Genomic DNA, 18,773 nt, shown 5'->3' with positions numbered 1-18,773 from the left:
GCACGGAGAAGAGATCCAGATGGGGCAAGAAGATCGCCTGTGGGGCTAACACACTGGAGACCTCAGCCTTGCTTAGCAGAAACGCAATACAAGAGCCAGAAGCTATGCAGGGCTTCCTGTTTGAGCATATGAGTAAATTGCACCTGATGCTCAATAAGGCCCCAATCCAGAGCAGGTCAGACCTGCTTTTGTCCCGCTGAACTCCTGATAGCTCAGGTTAATCACAACTCATTTCTATCCCATTCATTTTGACAGGATGCCAGGGGCATTCACAGGGTCTTGACTGGCAGAGAAAGTTAAGCAGGGCTACTTTTCTGGACCACAAGGCGATCAAACCGGTCCGTCCTAGAGATCAACCCTGACTGCTCTTTAGAAGGCCAGATCCTGAAGATGAAACTCAAATACTTTGGCCACCTAATGGGAAGGAAGGACTCCCTGGAGAAGAGCCTGATGCTGGGAATGATGGAAGGCAAAAGGAGGAGGGGGCGGCAGCGGATGAGGTGGCTGGATGGGGTCACTGAGGTGCTGGGGGTGGGCTTGGGTGGACTCCAGGGATGGTGGAGGACAGGAGAGCCTGGAGGAATGTCATCCATGGGGTAGTGATGGGTCGGACATGACTTCGTGACTAACAACACTTTTCTGAAGGAAGCCATCATGGGCAAGATGATCACCTCTTTTTAAAGGCATGGATGGAAAGCAAGCTTAATACAAAAGTTGCAAAGCAGCTGACTAGGCTGGTGAAATAACAATACAAACCGACAAAAATATCGCGGGAGCTTGGAAGGGCGGTGAAGAAGGCATCCCGCTGCCCCCTTCGTGTTTCCAGCAGGGTTGCTTTGCGTGAAATGCCAGCCCTTCCCCAGGTGCAACTCCGAAATTGCCCACCCCGCGGTCCCACGCAAACAGCCAGGAGCACAGCAGAAGAGGACGCAGACAGGGTGCAGAAGAACCACCAGGCGCGAGAGCCGGCTGGCGAAAGTGAGCAGGCATCGCATCGCATGTGCGTGAGGTTTGGTGCTTTATGAGGACACATCAGTATAATAAACGTTCGGTGTTTTCCCCTTGCAAAATAAAGGGAAATTCCAGGGTTGCGGGTCAGAGTTCTGCTACTGACGAGACGAAGTCCTTGTCGATGTGAGGCTGGGTGTTGTGTAGGGTTCCAGATGCACCGCCCCCTGCTCTGGCGAGGGCCTCCACGTCCCACCCCCACCAGGCACGCGCAGTCCCTGGGCTGTGTTCACGATTGTCTTTGGGCTGTCCCGGCAGCCGGGAAACAGGGCAGGATCCAGCATTTTCCCCCACAGATCTCTCAGATCAGGAACTGTGATCAATAACCAATCACGGTTATCTGGCGACCTTTCTGTGTGATCGAAAGCACATTTCCTGCACCAAAGCACTACAGAGCTTTGCACACCTGAGCTTCCTCTTCGCAAATGTGCCCTAGTTTAATATTTCCTGCTATTCCGAGCTGGAGGGCAGGCTGGCTGGCCGGAGATTCCAGCCTCCTTGCAGAATACCCCCGCGGGTCTACGGACCTTCTCCACAGGGCGAGGGCCACGGCACTGCTGAGCGCTCTTCCCCACCACTACTTTTCCAGCAGGGTTTTGTCATTAGGAATGGCAAGAAAAGACTCAACAGTGTGATCCTATGGATGTCTACTCAGGAGCAAGGCCAACCAAGTGCAACCAGACTGCTTCCAGGGAAGCACGTCCAGGATTGCGGCTTAAAACTTGGCCAGTGTGCAGAAAATTAAACAGAGACTGGACCTTCGCAGGGGGAGAATTCAAGGGGCGGATCAATGGTTACTCTTCCTTCGCCCAGTCAGCCCAGATCAACAGGGAGCATTAAAGCAAGCTGAAGCTGCTGAACACGGGAATTGTTCAATTCACAATGGAAAGGACCTTCGCTAAAGGAAACGTCCCTGTGAGCAGGAATTTTAGGAAGTTGGTCGTGGAGTTCGACACCGTTGAGTAATATAGCGGTGTGCTAAAGGGTGTGTCGGAATCCCAAGCCTCACCCCACTTCCAGGGAATTGTCTTTGCAACGACCTCCCACAGCCCGGGGCCCTCCAGATGGGCTGGGCTCTCTGGGAGCTGCAGCCCCCCGAGCTGGAGGGCTGCAGGCGGAGGGGCCAGGGCTGGGCCATCGCGAGAAAGGAACCCGAGTTCAAAAGCCATATTCCTGTTCATGCCAGCTTGTAGAGCGGGGGTGAGGGGATGCAGAAAGTGTAGGGGAGGGCAGCTGTTCTTGGGGGCTTCCGGGGGCCCCTGGCAGTACCTTCAAGAGAAACATTATTGCAGCAAGAACGAGAGACCCACTTTCTCCGACACACAAAGAGAAACCCAAAGGATGGCGCATGGCAGCCCCCACAGGACGGCGCATGGCAGCCCACAGACACCTGCTGTGGCCCTGCTGCGGCCCTGCTGCTCGGCTGCTGAGCGGGGCCACCCCCTGCCTGCCGGTCTGAGCTGCGTGGACTTCAGGGCTGGCCGGCAGAGCTCTACCTCCGTTTCTCTTGAAGTGGGAGCTGCAGAAGAGGGGGCAACCGAGCCGCTAGCCCTTGTGGCCAGGCTGGCTGAGGCCCCGCAGCACTCCCCCGACTTGAGGTGCTTTTCCCGGGCAGCTGGACCCCGAGAAGCCCCAGGCCTGTCGCCACCAAACGCCAAGCTCACCCTGCGGCTTCCGCCCTGGGCAAGTCCGAAGCGCCTCACTGATGCTGCCCACGGCGGACGGTGCCCACGTGGGTGGGGAGAGTCGCCAAGGCAGGGAGTCCAAGCCGATCCATCCCTCTCGGGGCGCGGCCGGCAGTAAGAGCGGCCAAGTGTCCAGAAAGCAGGGCCCGCAGGTGGAGAAGGCCGCCGGGCTCCGGTCCCTCCAGCACCCACCCACCGCACCGCCCAAGCCCATCCCGCTGTGCCGGCTTCCTGTCCAGGCATCTGCTCCCAAACCTCTCGGCGCATCGCCGCTGGAGAAGCCCCCCGGCCCCGCCGCCCCGGATCAAACGTCCGTCATCTCGTCCTCCAGCTCGGCCGCATCGGGTTCGGCGTCTGCTTCCTCCTCTTCCTCCTCCTCCTCTTCCGATGTCACATCCGGATCGCCAGCTTGAGCCAGGCACTTGGGACAGCAGCATTCGAACAGGTAGTTTTCCCTGGGGAGAGCGGGACACCTGCGTCACAGCCGGGCGGGTGATCGGAGGCCGGCTTGGGCTGCCCCCCACCCCCGGTGCCAAACCACAGTTCCGGCAACGCCACACGGGGACACTCTTCCCAGCGCCCCACGCCCTTCCTCTGCACCCCATCCCACGTTCCACCACTGCAATGCAGACTGGATGCTCCTCGGGGCAGGTGCCTTAGCCGTTGGCTCGTCAGTGTGCCAGGCACCGGCGACAGGCCAAACGAGGCGGCGAAGGAGGTGGGGCCAGCAAACCAGGGCGGCCAGCGGCTCCCCTCTGTGCCTCCGTCCCTGCATCGGCAGGATGGGGATAACAAAGCTGGCCTACCTTACAGGAGTGGCGTAACCGATGCAAGAGCAGAACGCACTCCAAGGCACCGGAGAGTATTTTTACCATGCATACTGGGGTGCGGAATCCTAACTGGGTGCGAGAACAAAGAGTCCCCACGACACCCTCCGCGCACCGAGGCCTCACCACTTCACCCACGTGCCTTTCTTCCTGGGCCGGGCAAAGCCACTGGGGCAGTTCCCGCCCCTGAAAGCCTGCAGGAGGTTGCCTCTGACGGGAGGCGGCAGCGGAGGCCTCGAAGGCCCAGCCCTCCTGCCCTGGGAAGCAGGCGCTGCGGGCAGGATGCCGAACCTTGGCGGGCCGCACACTCCCCGAGGCACACCAGCGAGCAACTCCAGGCACGCTCCCCCGCCTGCGCCGCGCGGCCGCTTACCGGAGAGTCTTGTGCCGGCTGTGTCGGCTCCGGTCCCGCTGGCAGCAGTCCAGGTAACTGATGCAGATCTCCTGTTTGGACGCAAGCAGGCCGCGGGGGTTCGAGGGGCAGAGGCGCGCCACGGCTCACCGAGCAACGAGCGCGACCGCAACTGTGCGCGGCCTCTCCCCGGAACACGTGCCCTGTGGCCACGAGGGCATCGCCCCACCCCGTAGAAAGAGGCTTCTCAGAGGGGACAGCCCCAAAAGGCGTCCCCAGGGACGATAGCACGAACTTTGACCTGGAGCTTGGGGGCAAGCGATGTCAGCGCATCGCACCGACGCTGCAGCTGATGCTCGCGATCGATTCATGGGCCGGATAGGATCACTCCAGGCGCATGGAAAACGTGTGCAGCGAGCCAGACTTGCACCCTCCGAGTCTACTAGAAAACAATTCCCATCCTCCCAGACAGGACTCCCATGGGTCAGGGAGGTGGGGGGCGGGGGTGCCACAGATTCGGCAACACTGAAAGCCAGCCAGACCCCTGACCCGCCTCAAAATGGGGCCTTTTCGTAGGCTGATGAGCCACTCCATTCTCTTTGAAATGCTGGACCCTCGGCGGGGGAGGGGGGGGAATATGCTACAGCATTCCACAACTGTTTCTTCCAGCAGCTTTGGCTGCAGTACAACTGCCCGAGAGCGTGGGGATGATGGGTGCTGTAGTACAACACTGTTAGAGGGCACCAGGTAGGAGGAAAGCTGCGCTACATAAAAACAGGGTCATGCAAGTGGCTTCTCCTTACAATTTTGCCCTATCGACCCTGCCATTTAAAGCCACTTCCCTGCCCCCCAAAAAGAGGGAGAGGAAGGGGGCCTTGCCCAGGTAGGTCTTTTGCACAAACGGTTTTCCGTCGGGTCCTGGCAGCCGACCCATGCAGGATGCCCCAGGAACCTGTGGAAGGGGTCCCGCCACGCTCACCTCTCCTGGCCTGATATCGGTCAAGGCCGTCAGGTGCAGGAGAAAATTGTTGTCTGGGAATGAGGCCTCAGCGTTGGGAATGCAGCTGTGGTTACCTGCCAGAAAAAGCGAGCAGAGTTACCTTCAGGACATATCAAGGCGCTAAGCCTGTGTGATCATTCCCTGCGACAACAAGGCTGAGCCACCTCCCAAGTTCGGGAGGAAATGCACCCCATTCCCCACTCCCATCGGGTGGCACAGCCTCGTTCCCCGCCGGCTCTGCTTCAGAGGTGCAGCGGGGCATTTTGCCACATGGGCTGTGGTGGCAGCTGCCACTGCAAGAACTTGTGGAAGGCTCCAAATGACACTCATGCGCTTCCCACCATCCCGCGAAGAACTTGGGGTTCTGCCCAAGGTCAGTTTCCCCGCAGGGACTCACAGCAGCTCTGCAGCAGGTACAGGCCAGAGCCTTCACAATTCAGGAAGTCCCCCGTCTCTACATCAAAGCAAATCAGAAAGAGGGAGAGGGAGAGAGAGACCAGGGCAACGTTGGCTTCTCAGCCTAAAATCCTAAACACAGGATTTAGGCAGGGTGGGTAAGCAGAGAGCCATGTCCCCCGCCCGCCAATGTGAGACCCTGGAGCAGACAGGATGGACAAAGGAACGGCTACTTCACACAACGCTCGGCCAACCTGTGTGGATTCCCTTCCCATGTTGGGAGATGACCGACTTGGACGGGGGAGGGCAAAGGTTTAGCACAGGGGTGGCATTTGGGTCCGAGAGGGGCTTAAGCACGGCCAGGGGGCAAGCTGAAAGCCCCCCACACACACACACACACCCCGACCACTTTTTCCACCGGCCCACCACACCCTGTCCGCCCTCACGCACAGCCGTGGTGCCACCCCATTCAGAGTACCATGCGTGGTTCTCAGGAGGATTTTGGCGGGTTGCAGAAAGGGCCCGAGCGGCCCTGCTGGGAGGAGAGCCTGCAAGACCTGGGAGAGCTTAGAGGAAGGGCAGGCACGACGTCGGAGCTCGGAATTACGCCTGGTGTGGTGGAAGTGGGGAGCGGGGCAGCTGTCACGTTTTTCCAACTTGGGGGCTCTGCGCCCCGTGAATAACCCAGGATGGACAAAAGGAAAGACGTCTTCACGCCTCAGGCGGCCGAACCAGGGAACTCGCTTGCGGCGGGGGCCGCCACGCCGGAGGGCTCTGAAAGGGGGCCGGGCACATTCACAGGGCAGGGGGTCCCCCACGGCTCTGTGCTGCCCCCCGTGGCCGAGGCAGGGTGCCTCCGCCACCAGCTGCCAGGGATCGTGGCCGGGAGGGCGCCGTTGCCCTCGGGTCCTGCTCGCGGGCAGCTGCCTGGCCGCTGGCGGAACAGAACCCTGCTCGGGACAGGTCCTTGGTGTGATCCACCGATCTTGCGGCCTGTGGGAGGGAACCGCGGCCAGCAGAGGGGGACCGTGGTCCTGGAGGCACCAGAGTGGGCCAAGGCAGCCCGGGCTGAAGCCCCTCCGGCTGGCCCGGCAGCAGGGCCGCCCTGAGGCTGCTCGCAGCGAGGCTGGGGGGCGATCGTTCCCCCGATCAGCTGAGCTGCTGGGGAAAGCAAGCGGGCTACCTGGGACCCGGAGGGCCACACGGGCGGGGGAGGCGGCCCTCCCCGGCCACCGACACGGGGAAATACCATGCCTGAAAGCTCATGGGCGGGACAGGACCTTGCGGGGGGGGCCCAGACTTGGTGGGGAGCAGTGCCCAGAGCCGGCCAATGGCCCGGCCCGCCCCGCCAGGAGCCCACCCCCCCAAACGTGCCAGCTCAGCATCCTCCACATCCGCTCCGATCCTGCAAGCCACCCGGCACCCCTTGGGACTTCTGGCTCCCGGCGGCAGCTGTCAAGCTGGGCAGTTACTCCTCGGAGCTCCCTGCCAGCGAGGACTGCAGCTCCCACCACCCCCGACCAGCAGGACCCTGCTGGCCAAGATGATGGAGGTGCAGCCCGGCCTGCCAGGGAGGCCCCCCCACCAGTGCGCTCGGCCCAGCCGCCCCCGGCCCCCAGGCTCGGCCCACCTTTCTCAATGTCCTTGTACAGCTGGTCTATGAAGGCGTCCAGCTGCTCGTGCTCCGGTGGGGGGAGCTCCAGGGCATCACAGGCGTGGACCCACTGGCTCAACGAGCTGAGGAACCAAGAGCGCGCTGGTCGGGCCTGGCCTGTGCACCGCACGGCCCCCCAGCCCAGCCCCCTCCCTGCTCCCGGCCAGGCACACGCAGGGCACGCTCGCGAGCACCCCGGGGAGCCTTTCGTGGCCAGGCGGGCCGTGCCCCACCACTCACCTGGTCCCGATCCCTTGGCCGTTGGTTCCCACCAGGGCGAACAGCGACCGGAAGCCTTCAGGGGTGAACCACTGCCGGGGGAAGACGGCAAAGCGACACAGGTCACACGCCACGGCCCGGACCGCCCTGCCGCCCCGCAAGCTGCCAAACGGCACGTGGGTCAGGATGGGGGGACCTAAGCTGGATTCGGCCAGGAGATCTGACCAGGGGCAGCGATTGTGGGCTCAAAAGAGCCACGGCCGAACGGTTGGCTCCTTTTCTGTGGAGGGGGCTCCTGCGGAGCGGAGGAAGCGGAAGAGTGAAGTCACCGGATGAGGAGCTGCTGGTGGTGCCTCAGGGACCCGCAGTCCACGTGGAGCACGGCCTTCGCCGTGGTGGCCCCTCTGTGCAGCTCCCTGCCCCTGGAGAGCAGGAAGGCCCCACCACGGACTTGTTTCTGCCACCTGCTGAAGTCATTTCTAGTTCCATACACCTGGCCAGCCATGGCTTCTATTGGTAAACATGCTTTTGCTTAAAAAACAAAACAACCCTCCCTTTTTGGTTTCCTCCCTTTAAATACTGTTTCTGCCTGCTAAAGGCATCTTCATTTCAAACAGCTTTCCTTGACGGACCCGCCATTTTCACTGCTTTCGTTTTTTAAATACTTTTAATGTGTGGCTTTATTCTTCACATGTTGTAATACGCTGTTCTGTTATTTTCTTTGACTGCTCCCGGCTCTGGAATCTGTTTTGATATGGAGTGGTGTATCAATGCAGCTCATCAATAAATACCTAAACGTGAGCAAGGCGATCGGCTTGCAGTGCCTTCAGCTCATCGCTGCCGCGTCAAAGAGCTACATCAGCTCAATCCAGAATTCCGCACTTAACGGCTGCTCTCTGTACCGGGTCAGCAGGCTGACGAGGTGCAAAGGTGGATGACACAACTCCACCCCCCACCCCCCGGCAAATTTCCCTCCCCGGGGGAGAAGAGGCTCACGGAATAGTAGAGCTGGAAGGGGCCTGGGGGACAGCAGGTCCGCCCCCGGCTCAGTGCAGGACTCCAGTTAAGGCGGCCCTGGCCGAGGAGGGCTGCCTCTCGAACGCTTCCACCGTAGGAGAGCCAGCGCCTCTGCACAGAAGGAGCACCTCCTGCTGGCCAACCAGACTTGGGCTTCCTGCAACCTGTCTTGCACTCTGTGATGACCGAAGAGGGATCCTCTTTGTGACAGCCTTCCAAGAAATTGCAGATGGCTCTCCAATCTCCCTTCCGTCTTCTTTTTCCGAGTTCTTTCAATCCCTCCTCATGGGGCTTTTTTTCCAGTCCTCAGATCATCCTTGTCGCCCTCCTCTGAACCCTTCCCAGCTTGTCTGCGTCCTCCTTAAACTGTGCTGCCCACAACTGGACACAGGACCCCAGAGGAGGCCTCACCAGTGCTGAGTAAAGGGGAACGTTCTTCACTGGATTTGGAGTGGTACTTCCAATAATGCAGCCTAAAATGGCATTTGCACAAAATGACAGTGTTGTCTCATGTTCAGATTGTGATCCACAACCATTTGAAGAGCCTTCTCTCTTGCAGTATCCTTGATCCAAGTTTTCCCCATCTTGCAACGATGCACTTGGCTTCTTTTTCCTAGGAGCAGAACTTGGCATTTGTCCCTCTTGAATGTCCTGCTGTTGCTTTCGGCCCAGCGCTCCAACCTTGTTCCTGCCTTCCAGGGTATTAGCCCTCCCACCCAGTTCTGTGCCGTCTGCAGATCTGATCATCGTTCCCTGCACTTCCTCGCCCAATCAATTAATAAAAATATTGATGAGCCCTGCGGGACCCCACTTGTGACACTTCCCCAGTCTGAGAAGATGGCTCTTTGAGTCTGGTTCTCTGCAGATCAGCGATCTGATCATCGTTCCCTGCACTTTCTCATCCAAGTCACTAATGAAAATGGATCCACCTGCTCATTGTTCCATCACTTTTAGCTCATTTGCTAATCCGGAGATTGTGGGGCAGTAGAAAAGCTTCCCTCGTTTCCTCGCTTGTGTGCAGCCTTCTCCCCAGCTCTTAAAAGGTTAAACGAAATCTTCTCCTCAAGCTTATTTATGGGGAAGGAAGCAATGGCAGCTAAAATTTGCGAGTAGCTTTGATGGCTTTAGGTCCCCACCTCCTTGCCCGCCGTTCCACACTGCCACTGGGGAGCGGGCCCGAGGGTTTCTCCAGCGTGGAATGGAGCCCTCCGGCTGCCAGTGGGTTTGCACCCGGATAAAACATAACCATTCCCTATGGAAAGCCAGAAACCGGCCAGAAATGTTGGACTTACCCTGCTGAGCTGTTCGTCGTAAAGGGCTTCCGTGAAGAGCATGCGCAGGACTTCAAGCTGGCCCTGCAGGGAACCAAGAGGGAAAAAGCTCATTCCACATAGCAGAACAGGCAGGGGGTGGGTCTAGATTTGGGAAAAGGTCTCTGGACAATTTATTATAGATCCCCTTCGATTGCTGAATCCAAATTCTTTCATACCAGCAGCTCCAAAAGGACTTTCCCCTGCGCCCCAGAGGTACTGCTGAGACCCAGGGTACATGCATTTCCACGCAAAAAGGCCGAGCGCTGCTCAGTCTGAACAAGTTCCTATTCTCAGAATTCTTTCCTTCCAAGTAAATGCTTTTTGCGCTGGTCAGTGGGTCTCAGGGCTCCAGTAGAAAGCCCAGGAGATCCTGCACTCCAGAAATCGCCCCACCACCTGCATCGAATGCAGGACAGGGCCAGGAGGCCCACGGAAGGCCGGGCGAAGGTGCGAGCAGGGGTGCTGCGCGACCCCAAGTGGGATCAGCCCCCGCATGGGGAGAAATGCACATCTGGTGGAGCAAAGGAGAAGCCGGCTGCCTCCGGGGTGCCAAGCTCTGTTTCCCAACCTTGCTCTGCTCCTCAGGGAGAGACTAAAAGAAAGCCTTGCAGCACCAAAGAAATCCACAACCGAGGGCTTCCAGGGAGGGGTTCTCTTAGGAACAATCACTTTCTCGGCAAATGTGCCACCCAGATTCTGTGCCCAAAAGTACAGAAAAGGATCCCCCCGTATCCAAATGATGTGCAGAGCACATGCGCAATACTCAGCATCTCCTGGAAGGGTAAAGATCTGGGTCCTAGTGCCCCCTTGGCCAGGACACTCACTGGGTGACTTTGGCCCAGCTGCTGGCTCTCAGCCCAAGCTACCTTGCAGGGCTGTTGTGAAGTCACCAATGAAGAGGAGAAGGGTCACACCGCCTGCAGTGAGGCAATGTGGAGCACGACCCTTTTTTTCGGGTTGATGCTCCTTGCTTTCCTGGGGCACGCTGACCTTAAATTTGTCCCCAAGGAGCTTGTGGACAATTTCCTCTTCCTCGTTGGCGGTTTTACTGCAGAACTGCGAGAAAAGCGTGATCCACCAGTCTTTGTCTTTAGCCTAGGAGAAAGCAAACAGGAAACTTTCCCCCTCTTTTCGCAGAGGAGACGGGGCCGGAGGTCTGTGCGAGCACAGCAAGGGAGCAGACGGGGGTGCCAAGAGGAACCACGCACAGAAAACGGGCACTTCAAAGACACGGTGACGGCAGCTGCGGCACAGCGAGGCTACCTGCTCGGCTGGAAAGGGGATTTAAGGAGCAATCCCACGCAGGCGAGAGAGAGAGAGAGAGAGAACGAACGGCCTACAGCTGCCGGCACCGTGCGCAGGGGCAGGCTGGGAAATGCAGGCCTTCGGTCTGCCTGGACACGCTGCATCCTCTCTGCTCCCAAGAAAACGGAAGGGAAGGCAGCTTGCGGGCTGCCTCTCCGCCATTTCCTGCACTCCGGGCCACCTCGGGTGCGACAGCTGCTTCGGGAGCATGCTTTCTTCCAGGCCGCTCTCGCCAGGAGGGACCGGCATCCAGGATCCAACGCTGCCCACACACAATGCGGCGTGGCACGCACCATGAACGGAGAGGAAGAACTTGTGGAAACGATCGGGCACGGGTGGAAATGCCCGCTTCCAGAAGAGCACAGGCCTGCGCAGCCTGCAGCAGCGGGGGGGCGCGTTGCTCCAGGAGGCGCAGGTGGCGGGTCCCTGGGATGCAAGAGGTCCTGCGGAGTCCGAGCTCCAGCCCTGGAGGCCGCCCTGGATGTCCCCCGGGCCCCGGGGGGCAGTTCTCTCCACACTTGAGCCCAGCGAGTGTGGGGCTCAGCTGGGAGGGGCTGCAGGGCGGGGAAGGAGCGACTCCAGTCCACAGGCGCCTGCTCCCAGAAGCCCTGCCGGGCAGCCCATGGCCATGTGGCCGGAGACAGCAGAGTTGGGCCTCGGCCCCAGGCCAGAGCCCGTGCCGGCCCCTTGGGGATCACCTCTGCAAACACAGGCCGGCTGCATTCACACGTGTTGAGAAGCGGGTGGGGCAGCGGCTCCCCCTCCCCGATCGACGGTCACGGCTTCACCACAACCTGGGCCAAACCACGGCTCCCAGCAGTCCTTTCCTCCCCACCCACAATCCCCCCTGCCTGGCTCAGCAGCCATGGCCCAGCCACACACCTGCTTGACCGTCGCGACCATCCTGGCCATCAGCATGATGCTCGCGGTCTCCGGGGGGTAGTGCATATTCCTGGACGCGAGAGAGGAGAGGTGGGGGAGCAGCCTTCAGCATGAGACCCCCCCCCCGGTCCAAAGGGCCACCTACGCCGGCTGCTCTCCGAGGACGGGGACACCTGCTGGCCGGCCCCCTGCAGACCGGTCTCTGCTCTGGGCCGGCCCCTCCTCCTTGCTTTGGGAACAGCTCCCCAGGGTTTCCGTCTAAATCTAAAGCTCAGACTCAGATCTAAGTCTAAAGCTCTTCCGATTGCCAGCCGCTCCTGGCAGAAAAGACCTTTCTCATTACCCGCCAACAGACCCTTCACCACACAGGGCTTTCTGAACGCCAGGTCCCATCACTCCAACCCGTACTGGCTGGGGCTGATGGGAGTCGCAGTCCGGCATCAGGTGAGTGACTGTGGGTTTGGCATGAACGTTGCAGTGGCGATGCTGGGGATCCGCAGGATGGAGGTTTCTCTGACCACTGCAGCAACCGGCTGGTGGTACGGGCAGCATCCTAAGTGAGGCTAGGGCCCAAGTCTCTTGGGCAGCTGAAGGAATCTCAGCCGATTAATCCCACACACAGCGATCCGTTCACATCAGTGCGCTCGTTGCAACCAATGTGCTCTTGCTTTTGTAAAGGCGCCTTTCTGAAGGCGGGGAGGACAAGAGCCCTACTTCTCCGGGAAAAGCTTAGATGATGCATGGTGCTGCTGTCTTAGAAGCAGCGATGGCGGGACAGCAGCCACTCTAAGATCGTTCGCATGTTTTGCAGGAACATATTCCAAGCAACGAGGATGCTTTTTTGGGACTTGCGGCCCGATTCCTCAGAAATGGGTAAATCTCACTGGGCGGCCAGGAGGGAGACTGACGCACCCTAATGGGGCAGTGTGCGGTCAACCCGCAGCGGCTTCCAAATCCCGGCTGGGTGACCACAGAAGCCGCCAAGACGTTTTCTACCCTCCCACCCACCTAGCAATGGGGCTGTGGAAACAAGGCCTCTGGTGGGGAATGGCTACGTCAGTCCTTGCTCTGAAAAGAAATCCTACATCTGAGGCGTGTGGGCCTTGGCAACGGGGGCTTTGCGTTCTCCACCCTTCACCAAGATGGCAGCCTTCAGATGGCTGGACTGCAGCTCCCAGGATTCCCAGCCCATGTGGCAACAGGGAATCATGGGAGCCGCTGTCCAGCTCACGTGGGGGCACCTGCTTGGGAAGCACGGCCCCCGGGTCTGGCTGGTGGACCCTGAGGTTCTACAGAGAGGGGCCCTCAGCCCTGACATCCATCCGCCTGCTAGCAGCCTGAGGACGCCCGGCTGCTTTATTTCCATCGAGCCCCTGCAAAAGCCACACTCTTTCGCCCCTGACGGGGCAGAGGGCCCTGGGCACAGCCAGGCCCGCTTACCTCCATGCCTCCTGAAGCTTGCTGAGCGGGTGACCGGGGTCCCCTTCAGAGGGCCCCAGGCAGAGGGCCTGATGGTACCGCTCCCACGCCACCTGCCGGCACTCGGCACTGCAATAGGCCACCTGCGGAACAGCAGAGCACCGATGCCAGCAGCGGGCACGCGCCTCGTGAGCGGAGGCTCGCTGGAGCAAGACGCGTTGGGTGCCGGCGAGGCTCGCAACGCTTTGGGGGGTGAGGGGCGCGACGGAGACGGGGCTTGGCAGCGGAAGGGGTTGAGGAGGAAGGGCTGCAATCTTGCCCCCCCTGGCCCCTCTCATGCAAACACGTCCCCCCACAGCCAAGAACACCCCCCCTTACCTGGCAGCTGGGACAACGCTCGTGGAGATCCTTACGGATGCTGCACTGCTCCGGGTGAGGCAGGGCCTGAAACCTCCCCAGCAACCGCTGGGCGTTCTCCTCCGCGGTCTCCAGGGCTCGCAAGCAGTGGTCGCAGGCTGGAGGGGGGCGGGGGGGAGACAGCATTGGGGTGGGGGGGCGTCATCTCAGCCATGACTGTACCGAGTGTGAACACCCGCTGTGCCTACTTAGACAGAAAATAGCTGCACGGTGTCCAGAATGCCGCAGCCAGCCTGGAGGACCTTATCCTATCTGAACATGCGCAGAACTGTACCTCGGTCATTAAAAAAAAAAATCAACCCTTAACGAAGTCGTTAACCCTCGCAGTCGTTCTACAGTGCCAGCTTGGAATGGAGCAAGCCATCAGCGGGACCACCGGGCCCGGATCAGGTCTCCCCAGACATCCTTCAAGGCGGCGGGAGTAAAGGAAGCAAGTGACCGAAAAGCAGTCTCAGCCCAGGGCCTTCCGCACCCTCTGAGTTCGCATCCCAGCACCATCCCGTTGCGTTTTAACCCATCCTGAGGGAAGGCTGACTGGCCTAAGACAACCCCACATTTCTTAGGCATTCTTAGTACTGAACTGCCAGCCACGCTCCGGGCTCTTGAGAAGAGTTGATGGCGTCGCCTGCTGCCCGCGAGCTGGAACTGCCGGGGACGGACTGTGCGGGCAACCGTGCGGAAGCAGCGGTTCTTCCCTTCAGGCTATTTATTTACATTTATTTGTTTATTTAAAATATTTCTATGCCGTCCTAATCGCAAAAAAAGCCTCAGGACGGCTTACAAAATAATAGCATAAATAAAATTACTGACCCACACTGGCTGCACTTAAAAACATAGAAAAAACAATATTAAAACTTAATAAAATACCACTGGAATAAAAAGGTCTTAACGTGGCACCGAAAAACAAATAATGACAGCGCCAGGCGGTCCTCTCTGGGGAGCGCATTCCACAGATGGGGCGCCACCGCAGAGAAAGCCCTCCTCTGGGTGCTTTGCCTCCTAATATCTTTCACGGGGGGCTCCTGGAGAAGGGCATCTGTTGCCGATCTCAAGGGGCAGGAGGGCAAATATGGAAGCAGGCGTTCCTTCAGGTCTCCTGGTCCCAAGCCGTTTAGGGCTTTATAGGTAAGAACCAGCACCTTGAATTGAGCCCGGACTTCGATGGGGAGCCAGTGAAGCTGGTAGAGGACTGGGGTTATGTGAGAATAACGCCCATTCCCCGACAGCATCCTGGCAGCTCTGTTTTGCACCATCTGAAGTATCCGGACTGTCTTCAGGGGCAGCCCCACGTAGAGCGCGTTACAGAAATCCAACTGGATTATACATGTAGTTATAGGGCCGCCTGTAACTGCCAAGCCTTCCTAGGTGGCTTACAGTGCATGAAACATATTAAAACAAAATGAGGCACGTTAAAAACCTATTAACACACAACAGATTAAAACATCTGTAATAGCAATATAAAAAGGGCCACAGCATACAGGCCAAACGTTAAAAAAAAAAAAATCCCCCAAAGGCATGTCTTTGCCTGGCACCAAAAGGAAAATGGAGACGGCGCCAGGCGAATTTCCCTAGGGAGGGAGTTCCAAAGATGGGGAGCGGCAGCGGAAAAGGCCCTTCGCCTAGCTGCCGCCCTCTCACCTCCCTGCGGGGTGGTTCTCGCAGAAGGGGCCTCCTGAGCTGAGGGTCTATGGCCCCCCCAGAACACGCAGCTGGACCCCAAGGTGGATCTGGATTTCCAGGGGCTGCAAGTGTGGGGAACACCACTGCCTTCCGGGACCCAGGAGGGCTTGTCCTCCCTTAACCAGCGGCTCTTCCAGACGGATGGGGACGGGGACGGGGGCGCTGGCATCAACTCTGCTTCAGCATCACCCCCCACACACCACACACAACTCCTCCGTGGACACAGCTTGCCAAGTCCCTCGCAACTCTTGCCCCTGCCTGACCCAGGTCCCCAGGTGAGGCGAGTGTGAGCCCCACCGGTGGGGAGAAATCAAATGACCTTCGAGGAGGCAAACCTCTGCCGGAGAACAGAGTCTACATCTAAGGCCAGTTCTGGCATGCGGGTTCTGTAAGATGACGCATACCTGACGCTATAACTCCCTGTCCATCCGGACTGGCTGATAGAAATCGGGGTGCAAAAGCAGAACTTCCAAGCCGAGCTCAGCATGGCGAAAAGGGCTTGGCCCACCGGAAACCACAGCTGTTATTTCCAGTCTCTTACTGGGGGCGGCAGTGAGACTCCTTCAGCAGGGGTGCAGAGCTCTGGCAGGCTGGACTAGGTGATGGGTGGGAACTGCCATATGCCTGTTATGGGTTTTAGGAGCTCAGCCTGCTGCCCTGCCCAAGCGACAGAGCAGGGATTTTTCCAGGTCTCCCAGCTAGGCAAGCCCAGGCCCGGGAAAACCCACCTGGTTCTCGTGGCCACATGATCTGGCAGAAGGAATCAACTGCCAGGCCGCTGCAACACAATTATTGAAAGCATAAAAGAATAAAAGCACACACTCTCACAGGAATAAATAAAAGCAAACAGGTGCTGGCAGTGGCGAGGAGCGCTTCCCTTCAGCTTTGGCTGATACATCAGCTGCGTCCTTACCTGGATGAGCATTTCCTGGCAACCGTGACCCATGCTCTGGTAACCTCCCGTTTGGACTACTGCAGTGCACCCTGCATGGGGCTGCCCTTGAAGACGGTCCGGATACTTCAGTTGGTCCAGAACAGAGCTGCCAGGTTATTAGTGGGGACCGGCAGATACTCCCGTATCACGCTGGCCCTATATCCTTTACACTGGCTGCCAACTGAAGTCCAGGCCCAAGTTAAGGTGCTGGTAATGACCTATAAGGCCCTAGACGGCTTGGGTCCGGGATACTGAAGGAGCGCCTTCTCCCCTATGTGCCGGCCCAGCCCTTGAGAGCGGAGGCAGAGGCCCTCCTCCAGGAGCCCTCCTTCAAGGAAATCAGGAGGGTGGCTGCCCAGGGAAGGGCCTTTTCAGTGGTGGCACCCTGACTGTGGAACAAGCTCCCCAGGGAGGTTCACCTGGTGCCGTCACTCTATTCTTTTCGGCATTAGGCAAAGACCTTTTTATTTTCCCGGTATTTTATCAGTTAACTGGTTTTATCTTTGATGTTATCATTGTTTATCGGATGCAGTGTGTTCTGTATTGTATGTGGGTGCTTTGTGTTTTGTAAGCCAACCAGCAACTTTAGCAATGGACGGCATACAAAAACTTCAAATAAACAAACAAACAAACAAATGATAGGCTTTCTCCAAAGAAAGAGGGTACATCTCCTCACCTCGGTATTTATAGAGGGCGTTCCAGAGGAACTGGGCCGACACCACAGGCTTCTCGACGAAAATAGTTTCCCCTTTAAGAATGTCTCTGGTTGCAAAGAGTCCTTTCCCCTATAAATGGAGAACAAATATAATAAAACAAGCCTGGGATTCTGATGGAGGAACATCACGGACCACGCAAACCCAACTCGCAGATCCCTCTGGGCTAAGAAATGTGCCTGCTGAGCCGGGGAGAGACTCGATTCCTCGGGTGAGATCCACAACCGGCAGCCGCTGTTCCTCAGCTGGTGTCCCCAGACAGTGGGTGTGCTCAGGCAGCCCACCCCGAGTTAATACAATCCACTACAGGCGCTTATGTGAGCAGGCGGCATTTGGAAGATTCAAGGGCTGACCAAATCTTATCATGTTATCCAAACCTAGCAGGAATGGGTTGCGCAAGGCTTAAGCAAGATTCGCATTACCCGTGGCTTGTTTGGGGGTTCTGTGAGGGTTATTTGATCCCAAAGTAACCCATCCATTAATAGGAGCTGATGGAATATTGTGTCCTCTAAACCCAGCAGGGGTGGGTTGCTTAATCCTTGCACAACCCGTTCCTTCTGGGTTTGGGTGACGTGATAAGCTATGGACTTGCACAACTCATGGATTATTTCAGGGTTACGTGAGGGCTGTTTCACACCCACACAAGTCATGCCCACTGGGTTCCGACAACACAGCAAGCCATGGTGGTGACCTGAATATTCAAAAGCCACCCACCGCCACAGGCCACAACTCACTGTAGCTTGTGGAGATCATGCAAACCAGGTCAGTGTGTAATTCAAACGTTGCCTCCAGGTTTCAGGGGGCACCCATCACACCATCTGACAAACATTCCCCTTACGGTCTCCTTCATGGCATTTCTATCGCTAGAGCTCTCTGAATGGCTTAAAAAAGATTAATTCCTTAAAACGTGCAACATGAGAGCAGCCTATGTGCAAACGCAAAACAGAGGGACCGGCACAGTTGTAACACCAGAGCAGGGGACCCAAAGGAGACTGGTGCCCCGATCCAGCAATGCCAACTTGCTCTGCCAAGACCCACAGACAACCAGTCCCGCATGGGGGTGCAAGAAGAAGAGAACGGTGCAAAGGCATTTCAGCCTTTCAAGAAGGGTCTTCACAGACTCAGCTTCCGAAATGCAGCAGCCAGCAAGAAGGTCCTTCCGCAGATGCTCCAGGCTCCGACCCCCAGGCGTTTCTCATGCTCGCGGGTGCTGAGGGAGCCGAAGTCCAAAAATCTGCTGACCTACTTTCTGCCCCCCACCGGCCCGTTAACGCCTCCTCCAATCCGCTCAGCCCCCAAACAAGCACACCGTTCCGCATCCAGGCCTTGGGGGCTGAGACGCACGGCCAGCCTGCGGCAGGGGAGCGGGCCTTCGCGCCTCTCCGTCCAAGGGGCTCCTTCCCACGCAGCGCCTGGCGGGGAGCGAGAAGAGCCGCCCGTTCCCCCGCTTCCGCCGAGAGCGGCGCTCCTCCGCCCGGGCGCCCGCCCGGTGGGCTGCACTGCGACCCGGAGGGTTCCCGGCCGGCGTGGGCTGCGAGCCCGATCTGAAAAACGCCCGATGCCGGGAGGCGCGACGTGCTTCAGCCGCTGGCCCCGGCGGGGCACGACGAGCCCGTGCGCCACGCCAGTCGGCAGGGGCCGAGCCGGCCGGGCATGATGGGAACTGCAGTGCAGCGCACCTGGACGAGGCCCGCCCGCCCGCCGGGCACGTTTCCTCGCATGCCCTTCGGCTGCTGGCCTGAGGGAAGGGCCGCGCCGCCCGGGGAGGCGGGAGCTGGGGCGCCCAGCCTTGCGCGCGGCTTGCCGGGCCGGGCCGGGCCGGGCCGGGCCGGGGCTCACCTTGCCGGGGCCGATGAAGCGCACCTCCAGCGCTCTGCGCCGCGCCGGGCCGGCCGCCTCCACGCAGAAGGCGAACGCGTCGCCGGCGGGAGCCGCCATCACGGCCCGACTGC

General features: G+C 58.9%; 1 protein-coding gene across 1 annotated transcript; it reads right to left on the bottom strand.

The window, feature by feature from the left end:
- Positions 1-1,001: 1,001 nt before the first annotated feature.
- SMYD5 (SMYD family member 5) lies at positions 1,002-18,759 on the bottom strand. Its single transcript, XM_044428803.1, has 13 exons — positions 18,661-18,759; positions 16,785-16,893; positions 13,456-13,592; positions 13,099-13,220; positions 11,659-11,728; positions 10,462-10,566; positions 9,451-9,513; positions 7,163-7,233; positions 6,899-7,005; positions 5,270-5,326; positions 4,852-4,946; positions 3,894-3,964; positions 1,002-3,148 (listed from the first exon to the last, which is right to left on the bottom strand). Exons 1-13 carry the CDS (start codon positions 18,757-18,759, stop codon positions 2,998-3,000), a joined length of 1,257 nt encoding a protein of 418 aa, XP_044284738.1. The 3' UTR covers positions 1,002-2,997.
- Positions 18,760-18,773: the final 14 nt, after the last annotated feature.

Source organism: Varanus komodoensis, unplaced genomic scaffold (assembly GCF_004798865.1).
Source record: "Varanus komodoensis strain SLA01 unplaced genomic scaffold, ASM479886v1 scaffold2, whole genome shotgun sequence".
Lineage (NCBI taxonomy): Eukaryota > Metazoa > Chordata > Lepidosauria > Squamata > Varanidae > Varanus > Varanus komodoensis.
Note: the sequence above shows the minus strand (reverse complement) of the source record. Positions and strands in the feature narration are given on the sequence as shown.

Bases quoted from the DNA above. Each gene is read 5' to 3' on its own strand.
- SMYD5 (XM_044428803.1), bottom strand. From the start codon at position 18,759: ATGGCGGCTCCCGCCGGCGACGCGTTCGCCTTCTGCGTGGAGGCGGCC. The intron at 10,567-11,658 runs GTGTGTGGCTGG...GCTTTCTCCTAG, and splicing joins TGGTCGCGACGGTCAAGCAG to GCTAAAGACAAAGACTGGTG. The intron at 3,149-3,893 runs GTAAGCGGCCGC...CGCTCTCCCCAG, and splicing joins AGCCGGCACAAGACTCTCCG to GGAAAACTACCTGTTCGAAT.